At 35.3% G+C, this 24749-nt stretch overlaps 4 protein-coding genes across 9 annotated transcripts; 1 reads left to right on the forward strand and 3 right to left on the reverse strand.

The window, feature by feature from the left end:
* Window positions 1-7210: 7210 nt before the first annotated feature.
* LOC132176505 (transcription factor-like protein) lies at window positions 7211-7825 on the reverse strand. Its single transcript, XM_059588736.2, is given in 2 exon segments — window positions 7211-7492; window positions 7622-7825. Coding segments are annotated over 2 exon segments (486 nt in total).
* LOC148586723 (uncharacterized) lies at window positions 7401-13640 on the reverse strand. 4 transcript variants are annotated; one of them, XM_088514234.1, is made up of 3 exons: window positions 13481-13640; window positions 13169-13292; window positions 7401-7492 (listed from the first exon to the last, which is right to left on the reverse strand). In XM_088514234.1, the coding sequence occupies exons 1-2, from the start codon at window positions 13551-13553 to the stop codon at window positions 13171-13173; spliced, it is 195 nt and encodes a 64-aa protein (XP_088370360.1). In that variant the 5' UTR covers window positions 13554-13640; the 3' UTR covers window positions 7401-7492; window positions 13169-13170. The 4 variants fall into 4 exon arrangements, with proteins under 4 accessions (XP_088370360.1, XP_088370359.1, XP_088370362.1 ...); XM_088514233.1 differs by lacking the exon at window positions 7401-7492 and adding an exon at window positions 9123-10044; XM_088514236.1 differs by lacking the exon at window positions 7401-7492 and adding an exon at window positions 12217-12233.
* LOC132174455 (putative protein phosphatase 2C 55) lies at window positions 9636-10415 on the reverse strand. The gene has a single exon (XM_059586109.2). The coding sequence runs from the start codon at window positions 10413-10415 to the stop codon at window positions 9636-9638; it is 780 nt and encodes a 259-aa protein (XP_059442092.2).
* Window positions 13641-16457: 2817 nt separating the features above from the next.
* Window positions 16458-23154, forward strand: LOC132175552 (UDP-Glycosyltransferase superfamily protein). 3 transcript variants are annotated; one of them, XM_059587524.2, is made up of 10 exons: window positions 16458-16699; window positions 17039-17095; window positions 17507-17590; window positions 18968-19084; window positions 20478-20671; window positions 20752-20857; window positions 20972-21119; window positions 21259-21398; window positions 22418-22584; window positions 22671-23154. In XM_059587524.2, the coding sequence occupies exons 3-10, from the start codon at window positions 17527-17529 to the stop codon at window positions 22962-22964; spliced, it is 1230 nt and encodes a 409-aa protein (XP_059443507.2). In that variant the 5' UTR covers window positions 16458-16699; window positions 17039-17095; window positions 17507-17526; the 3' UTR covers window positions 22965-23154. The 3 variants fall into 3 exon arrangements, with proteins under 3 accessions (XP_059443507.2, XP_059443508.2, XP_059443509.2); XM_059587525.2 differs by having other exon boundaries at window positions 17039-17086; XM_059587526.2 differs by lacking the exon at window positions 17039-17095.
* Window positions 23155-24749: the final 1595 nt, after the last annotated feature.

The raw sequence follows: 24749 nt of genomic DNA on the forward strand, positions 1-24749 counted from the left end.
TTGTTGTTGGAGGCACAGATCGAAAGGGAGTCCCACAGAAAAGTAGTCGCATCCAAAAGAGCGAAAGGTGTAATTTTAATAAGGTTCCGAATGGCTATTAATGGTCAGAGGTCTCTTTAAAAAAGGAAAGAAAGAAACTTGGAGGAAGGAGGGGGGAGGCATTGTTAATTGATAGTTCCATTCTATTTAGCTGAGGGATTGAGGGTTCCTTTCTAATTTGACTCTTACAAGAAAAACCTTAACACATTTTTTATGGAGCACTTTTGGAGTACTATTAGAGGGTGAGCAAACAAATGACCTGGGCCAGCACTAGGGCTGGTAATTTAACCTGCGATATATGAATTCGACTCCTAATTTTAGGGTTAGGGTTTAGGTTAAACGGGTTCGAATCGTAAACGGGTCACCCATTTATGACACGTGTTGGGTCGTGTCAACTCGCGGATTGACACGTATATATTTTTATTTATTAAAATTAAAAATTAAAATGACTTTAAACATGTTCACGAGTTAAGTCGAGTTGGAACCTATTAACATCTAAATTAAATGTGTTCATGGGTCATGTCGTATCAACCCGACATAACACGTTTATCTAAACGGGTTATACATGTCGTGTCGTGTTACCCGTTAAGAAAACGTGTTGTATTTGGGTTTTGTATAAACGGGTTCGTGTTATAAATGGGTTAACACGAACCTGACATACCAACACGTTTTGCCAGCCCTGACCCAGCACTATGGCTTGGAATCATATTGGTTAGGGTTCAAAATCTTACACCATTTTTATTACTGAAATTTGTAAAAAGCAAAAACAAAAAAAAAACAAAAAAGAAAGTTAAGCTCATAATGTTAAATCATCGCTTATCATAAAAGCTTAAAATGATAAGAAATAGTTGATTTAATGATTTAATTAATATTATAACATTCTTCTCACATTTGAGCTCAAATTCATTCCTTAATAATAAAGGCCTAATATATGAAATAATTAATTGAAAATGAAGGTAAATGACAATGACAAAGTTCGAATCCAAAACCCCTGCTTTGATTCCATGATGAAAATCAAGTATAACTAGCGTTTGAGAGAGCAATGAAACAAGAAATAAAATGAATAAGATATTGTTTTCTTTTTTTTGTACATACATGTTGCATCTACAAGGAGTATTTGTACATGAAAATCGGTGACAACTCCTTTAATTCTACAAATTTGTAGGTGGTGGCAATTCTTTCTCATTATGACCATTGGTGCAATTTTCTTGTGAATTTGATTCATGGGTTGGTAACATTTACGGAGGTTTCCTAGTTTGTGTTCACTGTATCTATCTACACTTTGCTTAACATTCTCCCTTAAGATTGCAAACTCTAGTTCCCCCTCACGAATGAGACCATACAACACGTAAAATATTTTAATTGAAAATGTGTTCTGATGCAACTTACAGATGAAATTATTTTTATGTTTAGATTGTTTATTAATATTTTTGTTTTGAATAGAAAAAATAATAATAAAATATTAGGAAACCTAAGTCTAAAATTTTTTCATTCTTTTGCGATTTCCCCAAAATACCACTTCTTTGATTTCCTCCGACAATGTGATTTGACATAGTCATCAAATCTTACTAAGTAATGTTAATACCATATTTATTATTCTACTCGCATTTTAAACCAATTATTAGATATTTTTTTCCTTAACAAGGGTTTAATCTAAGAGTTACTTAAAAGTGTCACATCAACTTTAATAATAAAAGTAAAACTTTTGAGAGTCCTACTATCCGGTCTTGGAGTAAAAGACCTATTTCGCAGCTCCCAATACATTTTTGACACCTAAGCTAAACTCAATTAAACTCATGATTGAAAACAAATGATTATTTTGTAGTCCCTTTTCTTTTTCATCGCCGGCCAAACCCTATCGGAAAACCCATCACCCAACCGGCCACCACCCCCATTCCAAACAGAAAAGAGAAAGCCCACCCAACAGAAAACACACACCGGTTGCAAGCCACCACCGACAACCCAAAAAACCCTCCAATGGTTGGGTTTGGCGTCTGCTCGGCCGTGACCCCTTTTTGGATGCCTCAAAACTCGTTTTTTGATTCCAAACTAAAACCTAGAAGTGAAAAGTTAACATTTTAAAGATTCTATCACGCTAAAGGTCGAAGGGGGTGACTCACAAAGCCGGAGAGGGTGACCCACGGCTAGGTCATGACTAGACCCAGTCGTGGGTCATGCCAAACCCACAGCTGGGTTTGGCTATGGGTCACGTCAAACCCATGGATGGATCTGGCTGTGACCCAGTCGTGAGTTTGGCCAATCTCTCACCTTTCTCTTCGTCTCTCTTCTTTGTACTTTTGTGCAATTTATATGCTTTATTTGAGGTGTCACCATATTATTGGAGGCTGTAAAACCATGTTTTATGCATCATCCAGATATAAGTTAAATTCAAAACTTTTATTTTTATATTGTCATTTCAAAAGTGATGTAACTTTTAAAATTATCATTGAGTTTGCAATAAATCACTATTAAATCTTAATCCAATAATAATTGAATTAAAATCTTCTCAATTTTCAATAAACAAGATAATATCAATTAGTTATAGTGAAATGATATTTTTGCCCCTGAAAAAGTAAAAAAACTCCTTGAAAGAAAATAATTTATAGAATTAAAAGCTGAAAACGCGTTGGAGACCAATGTGAAAAGGAGAAACGAAATAGGAATTGAAGAGAGAGAAAAGTCTTAGTATTGAGTCTAATCTCCTCCTGGTCAACAAACCAAGTCAGCAAAATAAAGATCCACAGGCCGTAGTCAAAGGCAATGAATAGAGAAGAATTGTGTAGTCGTAGTTATACGTAACCTGTGAAAATATTAAAAAAAAGAAGAAGTAGGTAGGTCGCACGTGAGACCCACCTCCCTTCACACAATGGACATCCCCAATAATAACGTATTCATTTTATAATCTCTGTTTTTTCTTTTTAGGTAAAAAAGATAAATATATAAAATATTACAAAACATTTAAAATTATTTTCACTTTCTTCTACTTTACTCCTTGTAATCTTTTTCAATTAAAAATAAAATAAAAAAGTATATGCATTCAACACGCGGGTCAAACGGGAGAATTTGCAACAGACTAGAGTCTAACATTGAGGGGAGTCCATGTACGAATTTTTTTTGATTTTCATACTTTGTTCAAAAATCTAAATTCAAAGGAGTCGAAATTGAACGGAGGTCTCAAATTGATAAAGAGTTGACATTCAAAATTAAGATCTTTTATATATATATATATATATGAAAAATCTACGTACCCTTTTTAAATTATCACTTAATTGACAATATTTTTTCAAATTTTAATTGGAACAATGTCTTTCTAAACTACTAAAATATTACTAATATCTCCCGAGGCTAGCAAAAAGATAAAAATAACTATAAATTTTTGTCAAAAAGACAAAAATACCCTTATAAATTTGATAAAAAAAATTCCCTTAAAAAACATTTTTTTAATATTTCCACTCCCTTTTTTATTTATAATTTTTTTTTATTTAATTTTTATTAAGGATACTTTCGTCATTGGGGAGACATTGATAATTTTTTATAATTTGGGAGGATATTAAAATTTCCCTCAACCAATGAACACTAAAACTTTTAAAATGATTTTTTTTTCCTTTGTTGCATAGTTGATTCTGTAAGTTACTCTCACACCTCCATAACTTGTTGGAACCTCCTTATATATTCTGGACACATTCATTGAGACAACAACAACAAACAGGATTTTTGCCTTCTAATACTCCATTTGGCTGTTTTTACCCATTGTGCTCTTCCTTGGACCCACTGCCAATGTGCTTCATTTTTCATTTCTAACTTGTGAGCATCTATTGCTATCAGTGGATGAAATGATTTTTTTTTTTTTTTTTTTTGGTGGGATTCATTGTGTAAGAAGTTCCTTAATTTGGCATGGTTAATTAATAGTGATATAAAATACTACAAGTCCATTAGGGGCCAGTTAAGTACACTAAGGCCCACTAGCTCTCAAGTAGTCAAGCCCATAGAGGTCTCATCAACCCTTAGAACGAACAAAGATGCCCGTGAGCACGAAAAATAATCTTCTCTATTTCAAATGAAATTGAGAGGATCTCTTTCCCGTGAGCACGAAACTCCTCGGGTGAATCGCCAAATATTAGAAATTTAATTAACGGACAACCCCTTATAGAGTCGATTGATAGACGGACACTCAATTCGACGGTGGTCGAATAATTAAGAGCTCCTTACGGTTATTCACTCAGCAAACATATAATATGGTAGGAAGGAGGTGTATAAGGAAAAATATATTTGGACTTAGCACTATAGAAGAAATGATTGGCTCTGTAAGTTGTCTTTAATGGGTTCAAGGAAAATCAAAGAGTGTCCTTTGTCAAATAGGCATGGCAATAGGATGTTATAGTCCATGTATTGGTGGGATTGGAAGTAGGGTCATGAAAAAGGAGAGAATTTGGACTAAATTTCTGATTATGATGCAGAGCAGGATGCCATAGTTCTGCATTTAATGACTAATAGAATCTAAAAGGGGTCAGTTTAAGGTAAGAAATGACAAACTTTTGATTATTAATTAAATGATTAAATTTATTATTTTCTATTAGGTTAAATTTTTTGTTTTGAGTTCATTTTATTTTCATTAATTTACTATCATTTTAATTAAATATTTTACATGTTGAGTTTTACTTATTAGAAGAAAGTTTGAGCTCACATGTGAGGAACAATGTTAAAATATAAATTAAATAATTTATATTTATATTTTTTTATTAACTTAAACTTTTAAAATAAGTGATAATTTAACAAGATTTGATACATATATGTACGATTAAGTTGGTAGGTTGTATTTAGGGGTCTAAACCCAGCTCCAATTAGCGGTTATTGGCTAAAACCACTAATCGGAATCGGGCTAACCGGTTGGTTAATTTTAAAAACCGGAACCAGTAACAGGTTACCGGTTAACTGGTTATGTAATAACCACCGGTTACCGGTTGGTAGCCAGTTATCTGGACCGGTAACCGGGGCTTTAAAAAATTTGGTATTTTGAACCTATTTTGGGTATTGGATCCTTTTTTTTTTTTTTTTTTTTGGGCTTAGTTTAGCCCTTTTTAAAAAATAATTAAAACTTTTTTGGCCTAATAAGTTAGGCTTTGTTGTGGTTATTAAAAAAAACAAAAAACAAAAAATTTAAGTAAACGACGTCGTTTTACATTTAAGTTATATATATATATACACATACCCGGTTATAACCGGGTGTGTATAACCGAGTTATAACCTGGTGTATATAAATGCAAAAATCGTTAACCAGACCAGTAGGGCCGGCTACCCGTTATTTCCAACCGCTTTCAAAAGCGGTTGGCCAATTAACCAGTTACCAGTTGGTGGCCTGTTATAATTAACCTGCCAAATTTACACCCCTAGTTGTATTTGAAGACGGGATTTTAGTGTTTAGGGTAATTGGAATAATCTAAGCAAAGATGTTGAAACTTGCTCGATCTAAACTTGAAATGAAATTGAACCCGTTTGGCAAAGCCTTTACACAATTTTTTATTGTTCACACTACTTTTTCCTAAAAACATCAATATAAAAATATTCTGATTTTTCTTTCTTCACTTTCTATTATTATTCAAATAAAAAATTACTACAAAACAAATTTTTTTTTACTTTTTTATACACAATTTTAAAACTTAAATTTATACTATATCAATCATTTTCAACTATAATAACAAAAGCAAAAATACTTTGCCAAACAAGGCACGCTTGGAAACTTTCCCGGTCATGACTCATGACCCTATCAACTGTCGAGTATAAAGGAGGTCCTTATCAATGGGAGTACTTCTAAGAAAATTCAGAAAAAATCTGACAATTTCTCACTAGGATTATGTTACGATCCTAGTGTCCCACATGGATTAAGTTTAATCTTGACCATATGTATATAAGCTCTTGGGCACTCTCTCTTTGTAAGTCGATTTTCAAGGGTGAGTTATACCAAAAGTTTGTATCATTTAGTATCAGAGCTAGCCACTATTTCGAGGGGTTCGAGTCATGAAGGGGGCGACCTATGAGCTAGATTAAAATATTGATAGGTGAGTGGAACTACCAAAAGAAAAAAAGGCTTACTATCTGGTCAGTGTCAGTAGAGTAGGCCGCCGTGAACGTCAATTACGGAAGTGTGGTGGTATGTTACGATCCTAGTGTTCCACATGGATTAAGTCTAATCTTAATCATGTGTATATAAATTCTTTGACACCCTTCCCATGTAAGTCGGTTTTCAAAAGATAAATTAACCTCAAGATTTGATTTAATGATTTATATCATATTATCCACCCCGGAGCCATCCTCCTGAACTTAGCTTGAAAGGCAAAAACAGTTGGCAACAATGGATATCTGGTTCTCTCAAAAAAGAATAATTTACTGGTCATATACGAATGCCATTGCTCAACTTTATCTGCAACTTTTTTGTCGTCTCTCTCGATCGGCTCGCATTCTCCCCCCCCACCCCCCCCCCCCCCCCAGCCAAAAGTCTCTCTACCCTCTTGGCTCTCTTTTACGACGACACGCCATATGGCTATTGGTCCACTTTGTCTGCAAGCTTTTGTCACCTCTCTTGGCCCGCCTTCACCGCGACACGTGCCCTTTGGGAAAAGCCCACGTGTGGCCATGCATGCTAGCCGCATCACTCCATACGTGAACACTTAAAACCAAGCACACGTGTCTCCTCTCATGATCGAAGCGAGCAACTACGTACTTTAACATCCCCAACGATTCCCCATGATTGAAATAACCTTTTGCGTAGTATGTTTTACTTTGTTATATATACAGCAAAATTCAATATGGATTTTCGGATATTAAAATCCCAGGTTATGTTTTGAAAATCTTATTTTAGGATTTTCAGATTTAAAATATGTGAAAATATTATTCCAAGACTAGAAAAACTAATGCTTTTCATTTAAAAGTCTGACTTATTAAATTAATTAAATTCATTTATATAGTCCTATGCACTGCACATATGTTAATATAGACAAGCAAATACAAACTACCACCCATACTCCTTGTTAAGTCGGTTGCAAAACCCCACTAAAAAAAATGTGAAGGAGAATGACACCAAAGAAACAAGAAAAAAAAAAAAAAAAAAAAACCAAGTTGCTCTTTTGCTACTACAATGCAAAGCAAACGTACTCAAATTAACATCTACCATAAACTAACAACCGTGCGATCGATCTCACAGACGGTCCTGATTTTCCCCCCACGAGCGGATTCCAAACTGCAACTCAGCGGCCGCAATCAAGAACTCCACAGCCTGATGTGAGGTCAGCAACTCCAGCACCCTCTGGACCGTTCTCAGCCGTAGATCATCAGCCTTTTTTATAACACTTACCAGCCGTCCGATTTTCTCCTCGATGTCAGCGCACTCGCCAATGAGCTCACTCGCACCATCCTGCCACTCTGATAGCTCCTCCGTTATAGCATTCTCTTCCTTTACCTATTATTGGGTCCACAAATAACCAGTCGAAGTAAATTACACATAAAATATATTAATTAATTACAGATAAAAACATGCATCACCTCTTGTATGTGCATATGACATTTGCTTTTTCCAAAGAAAAATTACTGTTTCACATTGTAACTCGCTGACTCGGCGGAACTAAGTGGGGGAGAGGTCACCGAGGTCGCCGGTGCTGAGGCCGCGGAGGATCTCGGCGATGTGGGACTCGAAGCGAATAGATGACTCGGTGTAGACGAGGTGGAAGGCAGTGGTGGGGCGCCACCCAGCGACCCAGTGAAGGAAGCGCTCGACAAAATAATAACTTGTCATCGTAATTATTTTGTCGTTATCAGTGATGACTTCTATGTCGTTGCTGATGCTTCATCAGCTAGTAACTTTGATATTTTTTTAAAAATTAGTTTTAGCTCGACCGTTCTCTTGGCAACATCCATGCATTTGGCTCATTAGCGCTCAAATTATTAGCGGCGACTTTATAGGTTCATTAGCAGCGGCGACGACTTCAAAAGTCGCCGTTAATCTTAGACGCTAAAGAAAAAAAAAAAAAAACTAGCGTCGGCTTTTGTGTCGACGCTAACTAGTCATTCGCGGGTTGGGTTAAAAAACCAGGAATCCGGCTTAGGTGTGGTAGTTAAAATCTACCGCACCATGCTGTTAAATCTCCCAACGGTTGGGATTAAACAGAAAAAAAAAAAAATAAATAAATAAAACAAAGGCTGCGATTTCACTGTTAAATCTCTCAACGGTTGAGATTAAACAGAAAAAAAGAAAAAAGAAAACAAAAGCTGCGATTTCACGAAACTGTTCCCTTCTCTCACGGTTCTTCTCCTTCTTCCTTTCTCTCTCTAAACCCATTCTTCTTCTTCTTCCTTTCTCTTTCTTGTTTTTATTTGGTTATTTTTTATGCCTAGGACGATAAATATGGGAGTTTAATTGGTTTTTTTCTTTTGGTTTGGGAGGAAGGAAGGTGTTGGTTTTCTTGAGAAGTTTGTGGCTTGATGTTTTATTGTTGTGGCTTGAATTTTCTAAGGTTTTTTCTATTGACCGCCAGGGTTGGTGTTGTTCTTAAATTGAACCCAGTATTAAGGTCCAGTCTTCTCCACATTCAACATGCTCTTCATCATGAATTGCAAGAACACCAACCCACACGGATAGAGATCGAGAGAGAATGGAAGAGGTTTAAGAGAGAAAGATGGGTTTTGAGGAGAAGAGGGAGAAGAAGGTTAGAGAAATTCCGTGAAAATACTCAATTTGGTAAGAAATTGTCTTGATTAATTCTCAGAATAAACAGAAACAAGAAGAGAAAGGAAGAAGAAGCGTGAGAGAATGGAATGGGTTCCGTGAAATCGCAGCCTTTGTTTTGTTTTTTTTTTTTTTTTTTTGGTTTGGTTTAATCCCAGCCGTTGGGAGATTTAACAGTATGGTGCAGTAGTTTTTTTAACTACCGCACCTCAGCCGGATCCAAAAAGCAAAAACTATTAGCCCAATACGCAATTGGAGAGGAGTATTAATACTAGAGTTTCGGAACAATTCATCTTTCATAAATAGCCCAATACGCAATTGAAGAGGAGTTCAAAGAATATTTTCATTATACTTTGAATTGATGTCTAATATACAGAGGAAAGTGCCATAGAATCTATGTGGTAACATATATCCATGCTTACAAACTGTAAAATAAAGATATACTTCCAAGGAAATCTAAAAAATCCAACCACATAGCCATGGTAATACCACATCAAAAGTACAGTACAAAAGCATTTTGTACCCTCAGAGGACAGTCCAATGGTATAAATAGTGGTGGTAGTGAAAATCCAGCTTCTGTAGTCTATGTGAATGGTGATGCAATTGATAAAGAATCTGTAGAATTGTGATGGGTCTAGCCATGTGATATTCATCTTTTTATTGTTTTGATTTGCAGAATGGTTTGAAAGACGAGGGCACGTTGAAAATCTGTATATATAGAATTGAAAGCTGTATTTTGTTATTTCATTTGTCCTGCTGAAAAAATTGCATTTGCTAAACAAAATGATCACTAACACTGTTAACACATGAATGTAACAATCTTCAAAATTTAGTACACTAGAAAACCTATGCAGAAAAACAAACAACGCAAAAGACATCCTCATTCCTCAACTTCTGAGTTTAATCTATTTTTATTTTGTCGTACAACGTACGCAACGACAACCATAATGTCATCTGGCTTTCCCCGTGTAGTTCGAGTACCCATTCCCTGACGACTGAGCTCTAAACGCTTTTGCGAGTTATTCCTTGCCAACTTTGTAATAATCACAGCCAACTCCATTGGGTTCACGCCTTCTAAAGTTTCCCGCTTTAGAACATCCTCGATCTCTGCCGGAAACACATTGTCTAAAAGCCCATCGGTGCCAACAACTATGATGTCCCCTGGGAAAACCGGTTCTCTTCCCTCTGTAGCAGAACATGGCCGATCATATCCCTTGCTGTTTCCCAACTGATACGGACAATTGAAGTAATGTTGTTGTACGGGCGATTGATACGCAAGCCTATTGGCCCTGAAAATCAGAAACCCACTGTCACCCACATTGATAGAATGCAAGATATTGTCGTTACTGAGCATTACAATGCAGGCTGTGGATGAGCCTTTGGCCTTGGTGTTCAAGAAAGCTTCGTTTAAAACAATTTTCAGATCCGCAACTCGATCGGGCTGCTGATGGACCACCACAGAAGCGTTAACCATGAGTTCTCGCGCGTACTTGCCGGCGTCCACACCATCCGCAGCCCAACCACCGACGCCATCGGCCACGCCAATGGCCTGCTTCTCCTCTAAAACGAAGTAAGCGTCCTCGCCTAGAGGGCAGAGCGGGTCGTGTCCGCAAACCATCTTCAAACTTGGTTCGAGAGAATCCAGTGATTGAGTTTCCATGGAACGTAATTGGAATCAACAATAAGATTATACGAATATGAGGGGGTTTGAGGAGGAGTGAATGCTTTCTCAAGGATTTATACAAAGATTGGGCGTTTCCTAATTGCTTAAGGATTTCCTGGCCGCCTTTGTGTTTCCTAATTGCAAAAGGATTTCTTCACCGCCACGGTTGTACTCAACGGTCTTGAACTCGGACGTATGTTGGAGAACCCGGTCCACCAGTGTTAGCGCCACGTGGGCTTCATCACACCATCTTCTGAATTTTATTATTTAAGACACGTTTAAAAAGATCATAAGAAAAATAAATACTGGTTTGGATTCCGATTGTTGCTATTTCTGTTTTCCATCTCTAAATTTTTATATTTTATTTGTTTGGTAGAAGAATTGAGCCTACAAATAATGCACAAGAATAGAATCTCTACAAGCTATTTGCATACTCTGTGTTGTCAGCGCAGGAACACATGTATGGTTGATTGAGTTGCTTTGAAATAATTCTGATTAGAATTTTCTGCAGCTGTAATTATGGATAGGTTAGTATGACTGAAGTACGAGATTTATGGATTCTGTATGCTTGTGGGGAGCTCTAGAATTGCAAAAGTTATGGTTTTAGGAATTATCACGGTGAGGGAAAGGGTTTAACGTTTGTAGAGAGTTAGGATAGGGTTTAAAACGGTTAAAGCAGAGAATGATAGGTTACAGAAATTAAATGGCAGCAGTTAGATTTCAAGGCTGGATTAGAAGGCAATCAGGTGGCTAAAGGCTTGATGGTTTTAGGGTTTCAAGTTTTATAAAAGGTATGTTTTTGGGTTGGGATTGTAAAGAAGGAAGTATAGAGAGAGAATTTTGTTGCTGTTTAGGGGTTGTGAAAAATAACAGTGCACCAGAGAAGAAGAAGACACAGAAAGAGAACACTCTAGACACTCTTGCCTCAAAACTCAAATCACTTACTATTTCCTTAATCAAGTCTGAACTCTTTGAGTACATGAAACAATATCAACATAACGTTGACTCTTACTTAACCCACTAGGACTAGGACTACTTATTTTACTCATAAACAAAAGACCTAATAAAAGAGTACCCTTGGACTTAAGAAAATCAACCTAAGACCTTAAACTCCTAGAAAGATCTAGGCTTGACTCAATTACCGAAATACCCTTAATTCATGGAAGTTGCAGAAAATTAGAGTTACCTGTCATTAAAAAAAAAAAAAACTATTATGAAATAATAATCCAAATTAAAATTGTTTTAACCATAGATTACTAATGACTTAACCTTCCAAACTACATAAGACTCACCTTCATCCAATGTTGTATGTGAGCTCCACATAGGAAAAAAATATACGAAGCCAAAATTAAAAATTATAGCAACTGGACTTTCTCTCATTATTGTATCATTCTCTCCTACTAGGAGAAAACCCGACCACAAGGACTTCTTGAACTTAAACCTTACACCGATGTTCCTTTTGCATTTGGAAGAAAAAAAGGTTGATAGCAATGAGTCTTCATTAACCCACCATATCAGTAAGTTATATATGAATTATCACAAGATCAATGGCAGGAAGAGTTATCAACTCGAAATCCTTCTTTGATTGAACTATAGTGGTAATATAAACCTTACTGTTATCCTTGCTCTTGACTTGTTCATATTCAATGTCCTTATCTTGTTCTTTTGTACTCCATATTGTTTTTGTCATGCATCCCTTATAGTCTCACCAACATTTATCTATGGCATCAAAGTTTTCTTACTCACCCTTGTCACCCTTAACTTCAACATCAGACACTTGCTCTTGTGAAGCTTCAACAATATTCTCCAAGACCCCTATTTTGGTTGAACAAGCAGAACCAATTTTCGCTTTAAATCTTCATTGACATTATCACCAACAAGACATTTCCAAAAAAAAATTTTATCATTGTTTTTATCTCTATGAAACATATATTCATAGTTTGAACACCATAATTAATATTTTTGAACATTTTCATGAGTCCAAGCAACATCATTCCTCATAACCTCCAAATCTTCTGAGTAAAACATCATTGTTCAAGCGATGAAAGTTTGTGGCCAGTGTAATCAAATATGCAATTTGATGTTCTAAAAAAACATGGGATACTAAGAAGCTCTTTGAAAATTCAAGACTCGACTCAATTATCAAAAATACAATTAAATTGTAGGAGTTTCAGAAAATTACAGATCTTCCCCTAATTACAAAACTAACCAAACCAAGTTAAAAACTCGTTTCTAACCCTAGATTCCTAATTACTTGACCCTCCAAACCATATAAGACTTGTCACTGAAGCAATTTGACTTTGCTTTCATGCTTCATTGCTTTGATGACTGAATGGTGGTGTTTGAGTTTTGCTTTTCCTCAGTGTATTTGTGTGCACAGGCGTATGTGTGTATAAAATAAGATTGCATGGACACCCATCCTCGAATGTGCAGAGTAAAGTAGTCAATAAATGGAAAGGACGAAGATGCCAGAGATCAAAAAGATAAACAAATTTACAACCTCATAATTAAATTTTTCTTCTTTTTATTCTAAAACGAAAAAAATAAATAAAAAAAATACGACAATAAAAATCCCCAAATCCATGACAATTGTCTCAGCTTTTCATCTTCTTCATCACCATCTTCTGATTAAAATCTAATGGCGAAAGATGTACTTTGAAATTGTGATTAACTTCTGAAACCCCAACCCAAAAACCTAAAAAAACAGAAAAAAAAAAAAAAAAAAAAAACAGAAAAATAAAGAAACATACGACTAATCGACGGCCTTTTGCACCGCGTTTGCTGAATTTTCAGGCAATTGGTTCCCCTGCTGTTTCTGCAACATTGCCTTGCGCTCCAGCTCCCGCCACTTGTTAATTGCAGCCGTGCAAATGACTGAATCACAAATTGAAATTCCAAACAAAGATCAAGTTTGAAATCATAATTGTTGAAGTAATGAAGATGCGAGTGGAAGCAAGAGAGAAAGAACACAGAGAAATTTACGGGTGGTTCGGTGTTATAATCAGCCCACAATAATAATTGCATAAACAGCAAATATCATAAAAAAGGAAATGGGAAATTACATCCAGCGCCGGCGAAATATAGCAGACGGAGGAGCTTCGGGCCCGCAGGTCCCGCGGCCTCTTCTCCCGTCATCGCTTTGTGGAGGTGCTTTAAGTGCTTCTCAGCTCGCCTTGGAAAAAGGGTAGGTCTCGAACTCGAACGCCTGTTAGTGTTGGTGCAATGGGATTGGATGGGTTTTAGACAAAATCAGATAAGTCATTAAAAATGCAATTAATATTTCAAGAAAATATTTCTTTAGTAAAGGTGTTTGTAAACTCTTTTTATCTTTTTAATCACAAAAATACTTAAAAAAAAAAAAAAAACAAAATAAAACAAAACAAAACAAACAAACAAACAAAAAAAAATTTCCAGACGAAACACTTTTCAAGCAGCAAAACAAAAAATAAATAAAATACCTTTTAAAATATATTTTTATACTCTTTGGAAAATTCTCACACTTTTAATATTAAAGCAGTGGATCAATTCTAATTTAACACTTCCGCCCACTATTTTTTTTTTTTTGGTCAAATTAATAACATAAATAAGATAAAATTAAAATTATATACTTGTCAAAACTTTACCAAACAGCCATTTACCTTTGTATTCCACGCGGTCAATTTTCTGTAAGACCTCAGCACAAAAAGGATAAATTGGATAAAAATAGGTTGAGCAAGGCAGTTAACTGGTTTGGGTTTACCTTAAATAGGTTTGTGTTATAAATGGGTCAAACCCATTTATAGCCCATTTATTTTTGTTTCTAGCGGGTCAACCTTCTTGACCAGCGGGTCAACCTTCTTGACCAACGGGTGACCTGCCACACCCGTTTTTAAAAAAAAAAAACCTAAACCTAAGTTCACTTCAATCTTCAAGCACGCATATTGTGCGTGTTTTACTTTCACAATTGCACGTTTTGTACCTTGAGGTCCTTGATACAGCTATTAAGCTTTTTTTTAAAAAAAAAAAAAAAAAAAAAGGGTAAAAGTTGTGCCTAAGTTAGGCAAAAAAGTTGGGGTTGTATTATACCTCTATCAATAAGGGAAATTTTTTTTTATTTTGTATTTTGTTTTTCTTTTAATTTTTTTTTTAAAAAAAAAAGAAAAAAGAGGGAGGGGAGGGGGGGGGGAGGTGGTTGGGGGAAGTAGCAAAAAAGTTAAGAGTTGTATCATACCTCTATCAATAGATAAATGCTAGGAATCAATAAATTCTCTATATGTTAATGAATGAGGATCTACTGAAATTCCTATAGGAATTCCAGTTTCTGGAATTTTAAATTCAAACCCTCTATTTTCTATCAAATGGTCATTGTTTTGCCATATGTTCCACTACTAATAAAATAATAAAATAAATATTTATTATTTTATTAGTAGTGGAACACGTGGCAGAATAATGACCCTTGGATAAAAAATAGACGACTTATATCTGAAATTTCAGAAACTGAAATTCTCCTAAGAATTTCGGTGGATCCAGATCTATATTTGACCATATTCCTTTACATTTGTAGACTTATATAGATTCCACATAAGTCAATAGTAGACCCCACAAATCTAATGATTGATTATAATGAAATATGGGCCAAATATGAAAAACTTATCGACCCCTAGCATTTTTCATATCAATAATGCTTGCCAGCTTATTTTACCCCCATGCAATGTGCTCTACGTGTCCAACTTTATTGAATAAGCTTCAATTTTTTATTTTTTATTTTTTTTTTGGGTGAGTCTGCAGATCTATTTTCACTTCATTGAGAATGTTCCTACCTTTCCCTTTTGCAAACCAATGTGCCTAGTCGTCTCCTTAAGAGTGCGTTTGAGATTGTGATTTTATAAGAATAATATGCGTTTTTTAAATATATCTCAAAATGTAAGGTGTTTGGCATTGCGGTTTAAAAAACATTTAATCTAAAGGGAAATGCTAGGTGTTCTTCTAGTGTTCTCCTGATGTCCTCCCAATTGTGATGTGGCTTTTAAGATTATCGTTAAATTTGAGATTATCATCATTGATTTGTAATCTATTAGTGCTTTAAAAGTCACATTACAGTTGGAAGGACACCAGGAAAATACTAAAAGAACACCTGGCATATAAGAAAAAAATATGCAATTTCTATAAGCAAGTTAGGCAGTGCTTATTTGAAAAAGTGCGAATTTAAACTAAAATCATGATGTCACATAACAAATATTTGATAAAAATAAAATAAAATTTAACACGTTTTACCAAATACTTTTACGGTTTTAAAATGTTGCGATTTCAAAAACGCAATTTTTAAAATTGCTCTTATTGAAACCTCAATCCCAAACAGACCCTAAGTCCGTTTTCTTCCTTTCTTCTCACCCTAATTCCATCTCTTAGGTTTAACTCCTCAACTCCTCAAATTAAACCCTAACATGCCGCCACTCGCTAGCCTTGCCTCTTTTTTGTGCCGCCACCGCATCCCTCTCTCAGCTCGCATCTCGTTCTCCCTCTCCCTCTCACTCCGTTTTCGATATCTCTCTTGCTTTGATTTTGTCTATGGGTTGATATAGTAACTTGCTAATTTTGGTGTGTCGTGTCCAGGTTGGAGATTTCAACTCGTTTAGCTAAATGGTTAAGCTCGTTTTGCAATTTGACTAATTTTATCCCAAATTTTTCATATTGCCTATAATTTTTTTTTTTATTTTTTTGCCATTTTTGCACCCCAAATTTTTTCATTATTATTATTTTTATAAAAATAAATAAAAAATTAGAGGCAATATGAGAATTTTGGGATAAAATTGGTCGAATTGAAAAAAATTTGAAAGTTTGGGGGTGCATTGCAAAAATTAAAATATTAGAGGTCAAATTGAAATCGCCAAAAACTTTAGAGCGTAAAGTGTAATTTTTCCTAAAATAAAAGATTTTTGAGTACTTTAACCAATGGTCCAATACATTCATACTTTCGGAAACATTTTTTCAAGAGAAAATGTTAGGGGTATATATATATATATATAAAAGCATTTCTGTCACCGAACCCCATTCATTTAGTCGTGACTCTTCCCAGGTTAAAAACAGTCTCTTCCAACATTTTCAGACAAATCGCTCTTTCCTCTTCCCTCTCCCTTCACCGGCGGCCGGCCACCGGAGACCACAAACGCAAGCATCGCTGAAGACGAGCGACCTACATCTCCGGCGACGAGCCACCCACCGTTAAAATCCCCAAGTTTCAAAACCCCAACCCAGTGTCAAAATCCATCTTCCCTCTCTCTCACTGACGACGAAACGCACAGGTTTTATTTGTCTCTCTCTGTTATATTTATTGCGTCAAAGTTACGTGATATTGTGGAACAACTCTTGGGGTTATTAATGGTGTTTGTCGATGAAGTTTGGTTGACAGAGCACGCAGATGAATTAGGCTATCAAAGCGAATCTGTTTTTGTTGATATAATTAATATCTAAATTAGTATTAAGAGGTGGTTGGATGTTGATCATTTTAATTTCTTATTTGATCCTGAGGCTTGTATACGTAGGAGAGAATAGGAATTGATTTCTCGAGCGGTTATTTTTCTTCTACGTTGCTTTGATTTATGAAGGTAATATTAATTTCTTTTTCTTTAATCATGTTGCAGAAAAAAATTGAAAGTGAAATCACACCGACAAAAGCCGTTTTGGGAAAGGTTCTATTAGTAAGAAACTTTTCATTATTATTATTTATAAATTCAGAAATCTTATATTTTTAATCTATAATCATTCCCAACTTTCAGTTTCTTTAATTTTTTAAATTTAATTCATTTCTCTTTTTTTGAATAGAATTTTGGTATATGGTTCTACTGGACGTAATTCCAGTGCTAAATTTTTTCCCTACTTACTTTGACGTTCTTTTTTTTTTAATGCTGCTTACTACTTGAAACCTTTTTATTTATTTATTTATTTATTTTTTCTTATTGTCATTTATGCATCCACTAATTATTATTATTATTTTTTCATTCCTATCATTTTTAAAAACAAACCCGTGCATTGCCGGGTTTCAAGCTCGTTCTAATAACCCAACATATAAAGCTTGATTCGTGAGCGTTATTTTGCATTTGCCTGAGCAGGGTCTCAATCCACAAGCGATATGGAGAAAAAGGAAGGGAACTCCAAACTGAACATCGCCATCATCCATCCAGATCTTGGTATAGGTAATTTTGCCATTCTCCTCTCTCTCTCTCTCTCTTTTGAGAAAAATCCGAGTGATTTCTATGGTTGACCCATAAATTGACTCTTTACATGTCCAAGAATCTGAATTTGTGAAGAACACATTTAGCAGTTTGGGTGATTCAGTTTAACTTCATTATTATTATTTTTTAATGCTCTACAAAATCCTAAAAGCAATGCCAATACTACTCTTATTTAAGTGGCACTATGTATATCTTGGCAAATTCTTATGGAAATGTGATCTTTGTTCGCTTTAGTTTCGATCAAACCAGCAAAGCTTACTAGTTTTTGAACTGGGTTATTTGTCTGTAGCCAAATTCAGGTTCTAATTTTTAAATATCTAGGCAATTTTCATTTTTCTTGAGTCATTTAAATCATTTGAATTGAAATGCCAAGACTTTGGCGAGTAGACTTTTGGTCATAACATAACATGAGGGTAGTGGTTTGAGTCTAAGAAGCATTTCTGTGATTTTTGATTTTGGAAACATGCTCTGTAGTGGGGCTTGGCAATTACACTTGTTTTAGTTCTAGAAATAAGGAAACAGTTTTTGCGCAAGGCTTTTGGAAAATAGAATGAAATCAAATATAATATCAAGGTTTCAGGACCCGACAATTAGTAAATCTTTGGGTCAATGTTTTTGTGGTGAAATGAAATCAGCAGTGTGGAGGATATGGGAGAAAATAGACATTATCCATGCCGTGTAGTCAGTGGGGTTGGTGGGTGATGGTGGTGTTGAGTTTGGAGGTGGTATTGGTTTTGGAGATTGTTGTTCTTGTGCAATACGTTCCTTTGCCATTTTTTTTTATTTTTTTATTTAGCTTTCTTTGATATCATAGAATGAGAGCGACCAGTTTTTTGTGTTTGAATTGTCAATGGATGCGATTTTACTTTTTTTTATCATCTTTTCCGAAATATTAGCAATTGTGATGTTGGGATTTGTTGTTCATACTTCATACAAAATCAACCCTAGCAAATGTTGTCTTCTAAAATTTGAAAAAAGATAATTAAGATTCAAAATTTTCAGACTTAAATATTCCTAGCTTTCCTTTTTTTCTTAATATTCTTTCTCTTTCAAAACCCTATACCAATGGATGGTTGCCTATGAGTGTTTTCATATTTTGTAGTTTTTATTACTTTTTTCATTTTTTTATACTTTCCTTTTCTGGTTAGGTGTTTTTCTTGTATACTTCTTGTGTATTTGGTGTACCTTTGCGTTTTTAATGAAGTTCTTTTACTTATAAAAAATATTGTTGCAATCCTACTCTATGCATTCTTGAAGATGTTCTAGTCTGTTTCAGTTCTAGTTGCAACCACCTTTTTTTATTGACATATCATGTGGGTACCTTTACATGATCCATAGGTGGAGCTGAAAGATTAATTGTTGATGCAGCCGTCGAACTTGCATCCCATGGGCACAATGTTCATATTTTCACAGCACACCATGATAGAACTCGATGTTTTGAGGAAACTCTTGCTGGTGAGGTATCTTTTCTTAAGTTATTTTTATTTCTTAAATTTTAGGGGCTATTCTGCTAAGGTTGGGGCCTGGTGGAATTTCTAGAACTTTTTGGTTTTTGAGTTTGTTGTCTTTCTTTGTTTTCGATTCTTTTATTGGTTTCAAATCTGGTGCATGTGGTGCATTTAAATAAGATTTCCATAGGTACTGTTTGGTTAAAAGTAGATATCCTAAGTGTCAGTTGAGGATGAATATTTGGTTAGACATATGAATAGGAAGACTAAAATGTTTCAGATGTCATTGGTAAATCATTTCATAACTTTATGGCTATCTCTTTAATTTATGATGGTAGTTAGAGGATTGTTACAAACCAATTAATTTGTCTATTAATTTAAATTGAAACGACAACCAGAATGTTTTCCACCCATTGTATTTAGTCAGATTTATGTTGGGTGTTCTGTTTCAGACTTTTCGTTTAGAAGTATATGCAACTCAGTTACAAGTTGCAGTGAGCTAGGTTGAAGAGGTTCTTTTGAAAGCTGAACTTAGGCACATATGTGATAATACAATGTATAGATACCATTTCTTTTAATTGAAAATTTTATGAAAGGGAGAAGGATGTATGAATGTTTTTATTTGTGTATGTATCTCCATGTTTTGCACACAGTGCATTAAATGCTCAATTGGATTGGATACATCCTGTGCTTGGAACACACCTGGAGGATTGAATTTAATTAAAAAAAAAAAAAAAGACAAGAAAAAATTGGTGTATAAGCTTGAGTTATCAGCCGTGAAAAAGGGACTTTTCTTTTTCTTTTTCTTTTTTGACCCAAAAAACAAAAGTAGTGGAATCTGGTTGTCAGTACTTGGCACTTGGTGGTAAGCTTGAGCCAGTTGGCTACTGTGGCGATCTTGAGCAGCCGGCAGCAATCTTGAGATTGTCAGGGGTGACCTCTAGGTAACCCATCATAATTTCTAGGCAAACTGCATGTTCTCCTTCCTAGCTGTATATAATAATACCACCTCCCCCCATAGTATAATCATATTTGCCATTTGGAGAACTGAAAAATCCAAAGGACTTATTATCTCCAATCCAATGGTTGTTCCAAACGACGGATATAAATAATTTTATCCTATCCACCCCTCTACATACGGCATGCCGAACACGACCTATGTATTTATATATGTATGTAGATATGGGTGAGTGCATGTGTTTATGAGACGTGTATAAATTTTTGAAAGCGCCTTGACTTAAATATCTAACAGAAAAATTATATGAGAATGACAATACTTTCTTGATGACAAGATTGGATAGTTACAATGCCAATATATGGAATTTAGTGTTCCATGATGTAGCATGTTAATCTACACTGCTGTTCTGATATGCCTTATCATATGTCAATTGGTTGCCCAGGTACCTTTCTAGTTACGGTATATGGCAGCTTCCTGCCTCGACATATTTTCTACCGTTTTCATGCTATATGTGCATATCTGCGGTGCATTTTTGTTGCTCTTTGTGTGCTGTTCATGTGGCCAACATTTGATGTTGTTCTAGCCGATCAGGTCTCTGTTGTCATTCCCTTACTGAAACTTAAAAAGTCAATGAAGGTATCAATACCTCTTTCGTATAAATTGTTATTTGGATGTCCTGGTATTGCAGTTGGTTCATGCACTACACCTTTTGCCAGGTTGTATTCTATTGTCATTTTCCAGATCTGTTACTGGCTCAACACACTACTCTTCTAAGGAGGATATATAGGAAACCAATTGACATCATAGAAGAAATAACCACTGGTTTGATTCCTTATCTTGACTTCTGCTACTCGTGTAAATTCTCCTTATGTCTTTAATGTATGCTTATGCCATGTAATTCAACCATTTCTTATTAATTTGCTTTGGGGCCTGCAGGAATGGCAGATATGATACTTGTTAATAGCAGATTTACCGCATCTACTTTTGCAAACACATTCAAGCATCTTCATGCTCGAGGAATTCAACCAGCTGTTCTTCATCCAGCTGTTAATGTCAATCAGTTTGATGAACCCCATTCAAATAAGTAACCAACATGTTTGTATATCTCTTGGTATCTTCTAGTTCTAGGTGTAGAATATCTGTTGACATTTCTTTAACTATGTTTTCTTTTTCCAGTATAAGCTTAGAGTCTGATTCTTAGTTGCATATTTTTCTTTGTCTAGGTTGAATTTTCTCTCCATCAACCGATTTGAAAGAAAAAAGAATATAGATTTAGCAATTTCAGCCTTTGCTATGCTTCACACCCTTGGAGGAGATGTCTTCCAAAATGATAACTTGGATGGCGCTTCCTTGACCATTGCAGGCAAGTCTCAACTGATTTTTTTGACTTCTCACTATCATTGACAGGTGAGATATGTTGTACCTACTTTTGGGTAAGTAATTGCTTTTGGGGTACGGGTTATTCATCTCCACCTTCTGTTTGCTCAGAACGCATTGTGGTCTTCAACAAAGAATAATTGTGTAGTGGCGACCACTTAGAAGTGATACCTTGTCTTGCAATTAAGTTTGCAACACTATTTTTCTTAATATGATTAGCTGGAGTAATCCTCAGTTTTGCGATTGAACTCTCTGTGTAACTTGTCATCGAGAGCCTTGCCTTTCTGTAATTTAACAACCGAGAAATTTTGACCGTCTGAAATGCATTAAGATCATTAAGATATGAGTGGAGCAATATTTTTCTTCTCATAATTTGTCTGGTGATGCATGCTTTAAATTTCTTACCGAAAATGTTCATACTTGTATTAAAGCATGATTGGCAATTTATGGCATCAATAATAAGATACAATTTAGCTGGCCTTATGAGTTGGTCATTTGACATAATGGGCAGTTCACTCAATAAGCAAATCTCTTGCTAGAATACTCAATACCAGAGAAGTTGCTTTGTTTGTTTGTAGATCCTCCTATTTAGCCAGACATGATATAGGGATGGGCTTTTATGCAAGGGGTTTTTGGATGTGATGAAATAAATTTGCTACTTACATGGGAAAAGAAGGCATACATCCATCCCTTGAAATAGTCATTGCAAATATTTTTATGGAATTTTTATATAGAATGAACTACGGGAGTGATGTTAATGACTGGTAATGAAAAATTAAAAAACAATATTTAATGTAACTTAATTGTTTTGTTGAACAGAGCTCATGGGATTTGGTTAGCAAAGCATACAAGGCTGTTTTCCTTAGCTTCCAAACCATCTATTCCACATTAGAAATTCATAATATGCTCCAGACATGTGAAGCTCCCATAGTTGTCAATTTGCAAGGCAGAAGTTGGATTGTCTTTTGCATTAGTGGGGGGTATCATCAATATTTATTATTGCAGGTGGATATGATAAACGGCTGAGAGAGAATGTTGAATACTTGGATGAGCTTAAAAGCTTAGCAGAAAGGGAAGGAGTATCTCATCGGGTTAATTTCGTTACATCATGCTCAACAGCAGAAAGAAATGCACTTCTCTCCCAATGCCTTTGCGTAATTTATACGCCAAAGGTGTGATGGCACCTGGTATTCTGATGAAATTGATTGGATATGTTAAAGGAAAGAGCGTAATTTATGTGAATGTTCATTTTTTGTAGGATGAACACTTTGGGATTGTTCCTCTGGAGGCAATGGCAGCTCATAAACCTGTTATTGCATGCAACAGTGGGGGTCCTGTAGAGACAATCAAGGATGGGCAGACAGGATTTCTTTGTGATCCTACTCCGCGGCAATTCTCTCTAGCTATGGCTAAACTTACTCAGGACCCCCAGACGGCAAAGAGAATGGGTGAAGAGGCCCGGCGGCATGTTACAGAGTCATTCTCCACGAAGATCTTTGGCCAGCGTTTGAATCAATATCTTCTGGATGTTGTTTGGCCTAAAAGAGAGTAGGAGAAGATGAAGCTATCTATCCGTGTGGCTCTTGTAGGAAATTTTTGTGGTAACACAGAACAATGATGAACTCATGAATAGTGTCTTACCTGTTTAGTTATTTGAAGGGATGATTTTATTAGCTTTCCATGCATGTAACTTCAGTTGGTTCAACTGTGTGCTAACAAGCTATTTTGGTGGATTTTATCTCCTTGGTAGTCTCTTTTGTGCTTATTTCAGACTATTTTTAATGCAAAGATATAGAGATTCATAGGTTAGCATGCGAATTAGGTCCAGTTCTTGGCATTCAAAATATAGTCAAGATTCTCTTCAGAAGATTGTAAAGTTTAAATTTGCCAAACCATTCTCCTAAGAATCAAACCCTTGTGCTTGAATTAGTACAATCTTGACTAGGAATAGTCAAATAATTGATAGATGTAATAATTAAAGTTTTGGTAAGAGAATTATCAACCTAAGTGGTAACTACATGCACCGAACGATTTTTTTTTTTTTTGGAAATAAGAGGTCTTGTCGCTTCTGAGTTGCAACTTGCAAATAAAAGGTTTCAAAATTAAGAGTTTCGTCGGTGCCTTATAGGGCCAATTGGTCAAGTCTTTTAGGGGCTAAGCTTTTAATGGATAGGATTATAGGAGCCAAGCTTTTAATGGAGATCAAGGGTCAAACTACTAATAAATACAATGTAATTTCATATGTTTAATGGATGTGTCAAAAGAGGGAGGGCCGGGGGTGGTTGGGAAGTATATTGCAGGATTTATACTTTCTTTTGAAAGTATATTGCAGGATTTCTCCTCTCCTCTGCCACGTACGCATCTTATTTTTCTTGTCCATGGTCCCCACCTTAGTCTAGTGTTGTGTGGTGAGCACCAACATTTTCTTTCTCCCCCATCTGTTATTCTGTTAATGAAGGGCCAAGATAATTGAAGGATTCAAGTCTGCAGATAATGTTTAGCGTTTACTGTTTTAGCTTTTAACTTTTGACTTGGAAGTTTGAATTACTGAAGCTTCAAGAGCACAATATATAATTGAAGTGGTTTGGTATTTTAGCGTAGACTTTTGTATCTGGATTTGAGTTGGTGTTTCTCCCTTCCACAGTACCTGATTTAACCAGTAAGAATGCTTCTACCACTTCAGCTTTCTGTGGTTGTTGTTTTCAAGTGGGGAGTTTAGATGAGTTTGTTTTAATCTGTGCTCTTTTTACTTCTGTAACGCTTTATACGGCCATATTAAGAAAATCGAGTCACTTTTTTGTCTCATTTTCTACCGTTTGTATTTTTGCACTGTTATTTTCGATTTGAGTCTATTATTGGGTAGCCCACTCCTTTTTGGATTTTTTGTTGTTTTTCTTTAATTAGGATTCTCTATTCTCTCTTTCTTTCGAATCAAGAATGGAAAAATCCTCTCCTATAATCCTTTTTCCAAATTCAATCAAGATTTTTTAATTCTTTTTTTCTTCCTCCTCTCTCATCTTTCTCCTTCTCTTCTCTCCCTTTGAAAGAAAATATTTAAATAGAAAAGAAAGTATAATGGAAAGTTTATTAGACTGTATATAGAAAAAGTAGTAGCTAAAATAAAAATTTACACTTTTTCACTAGGTACTTTAACTAGTATTGCTGGAGATGCTAATATATGATAAACACATGTCTTTTTAATAGCTTAAAGAATACATGTCGCTTTTAGAGGTTGGGTTGTAAACTTGTAAGAGCTTCCTACATCTAAAAGTGACATTTTTCATTTAAGCTATTAATCGAGAAAGATTTAAGACATCTGAGAAGCACATGCTATTAA

The sequence above is a fragment of the Corylus avellana genome, chromosome 3 (genome assembly GCF_965113065.1).
Source record: "Corylus avellana chromosome 3, dhCorAvel1.hap1.2, whole genome shotgun sequence".
NCBI classification, from domain to species: Eukaryota; Viridiplantae; Streptophyta; class Magnoliopsida; order Fagales; family Betulaceae; genus Corylus; species Corylus avellana.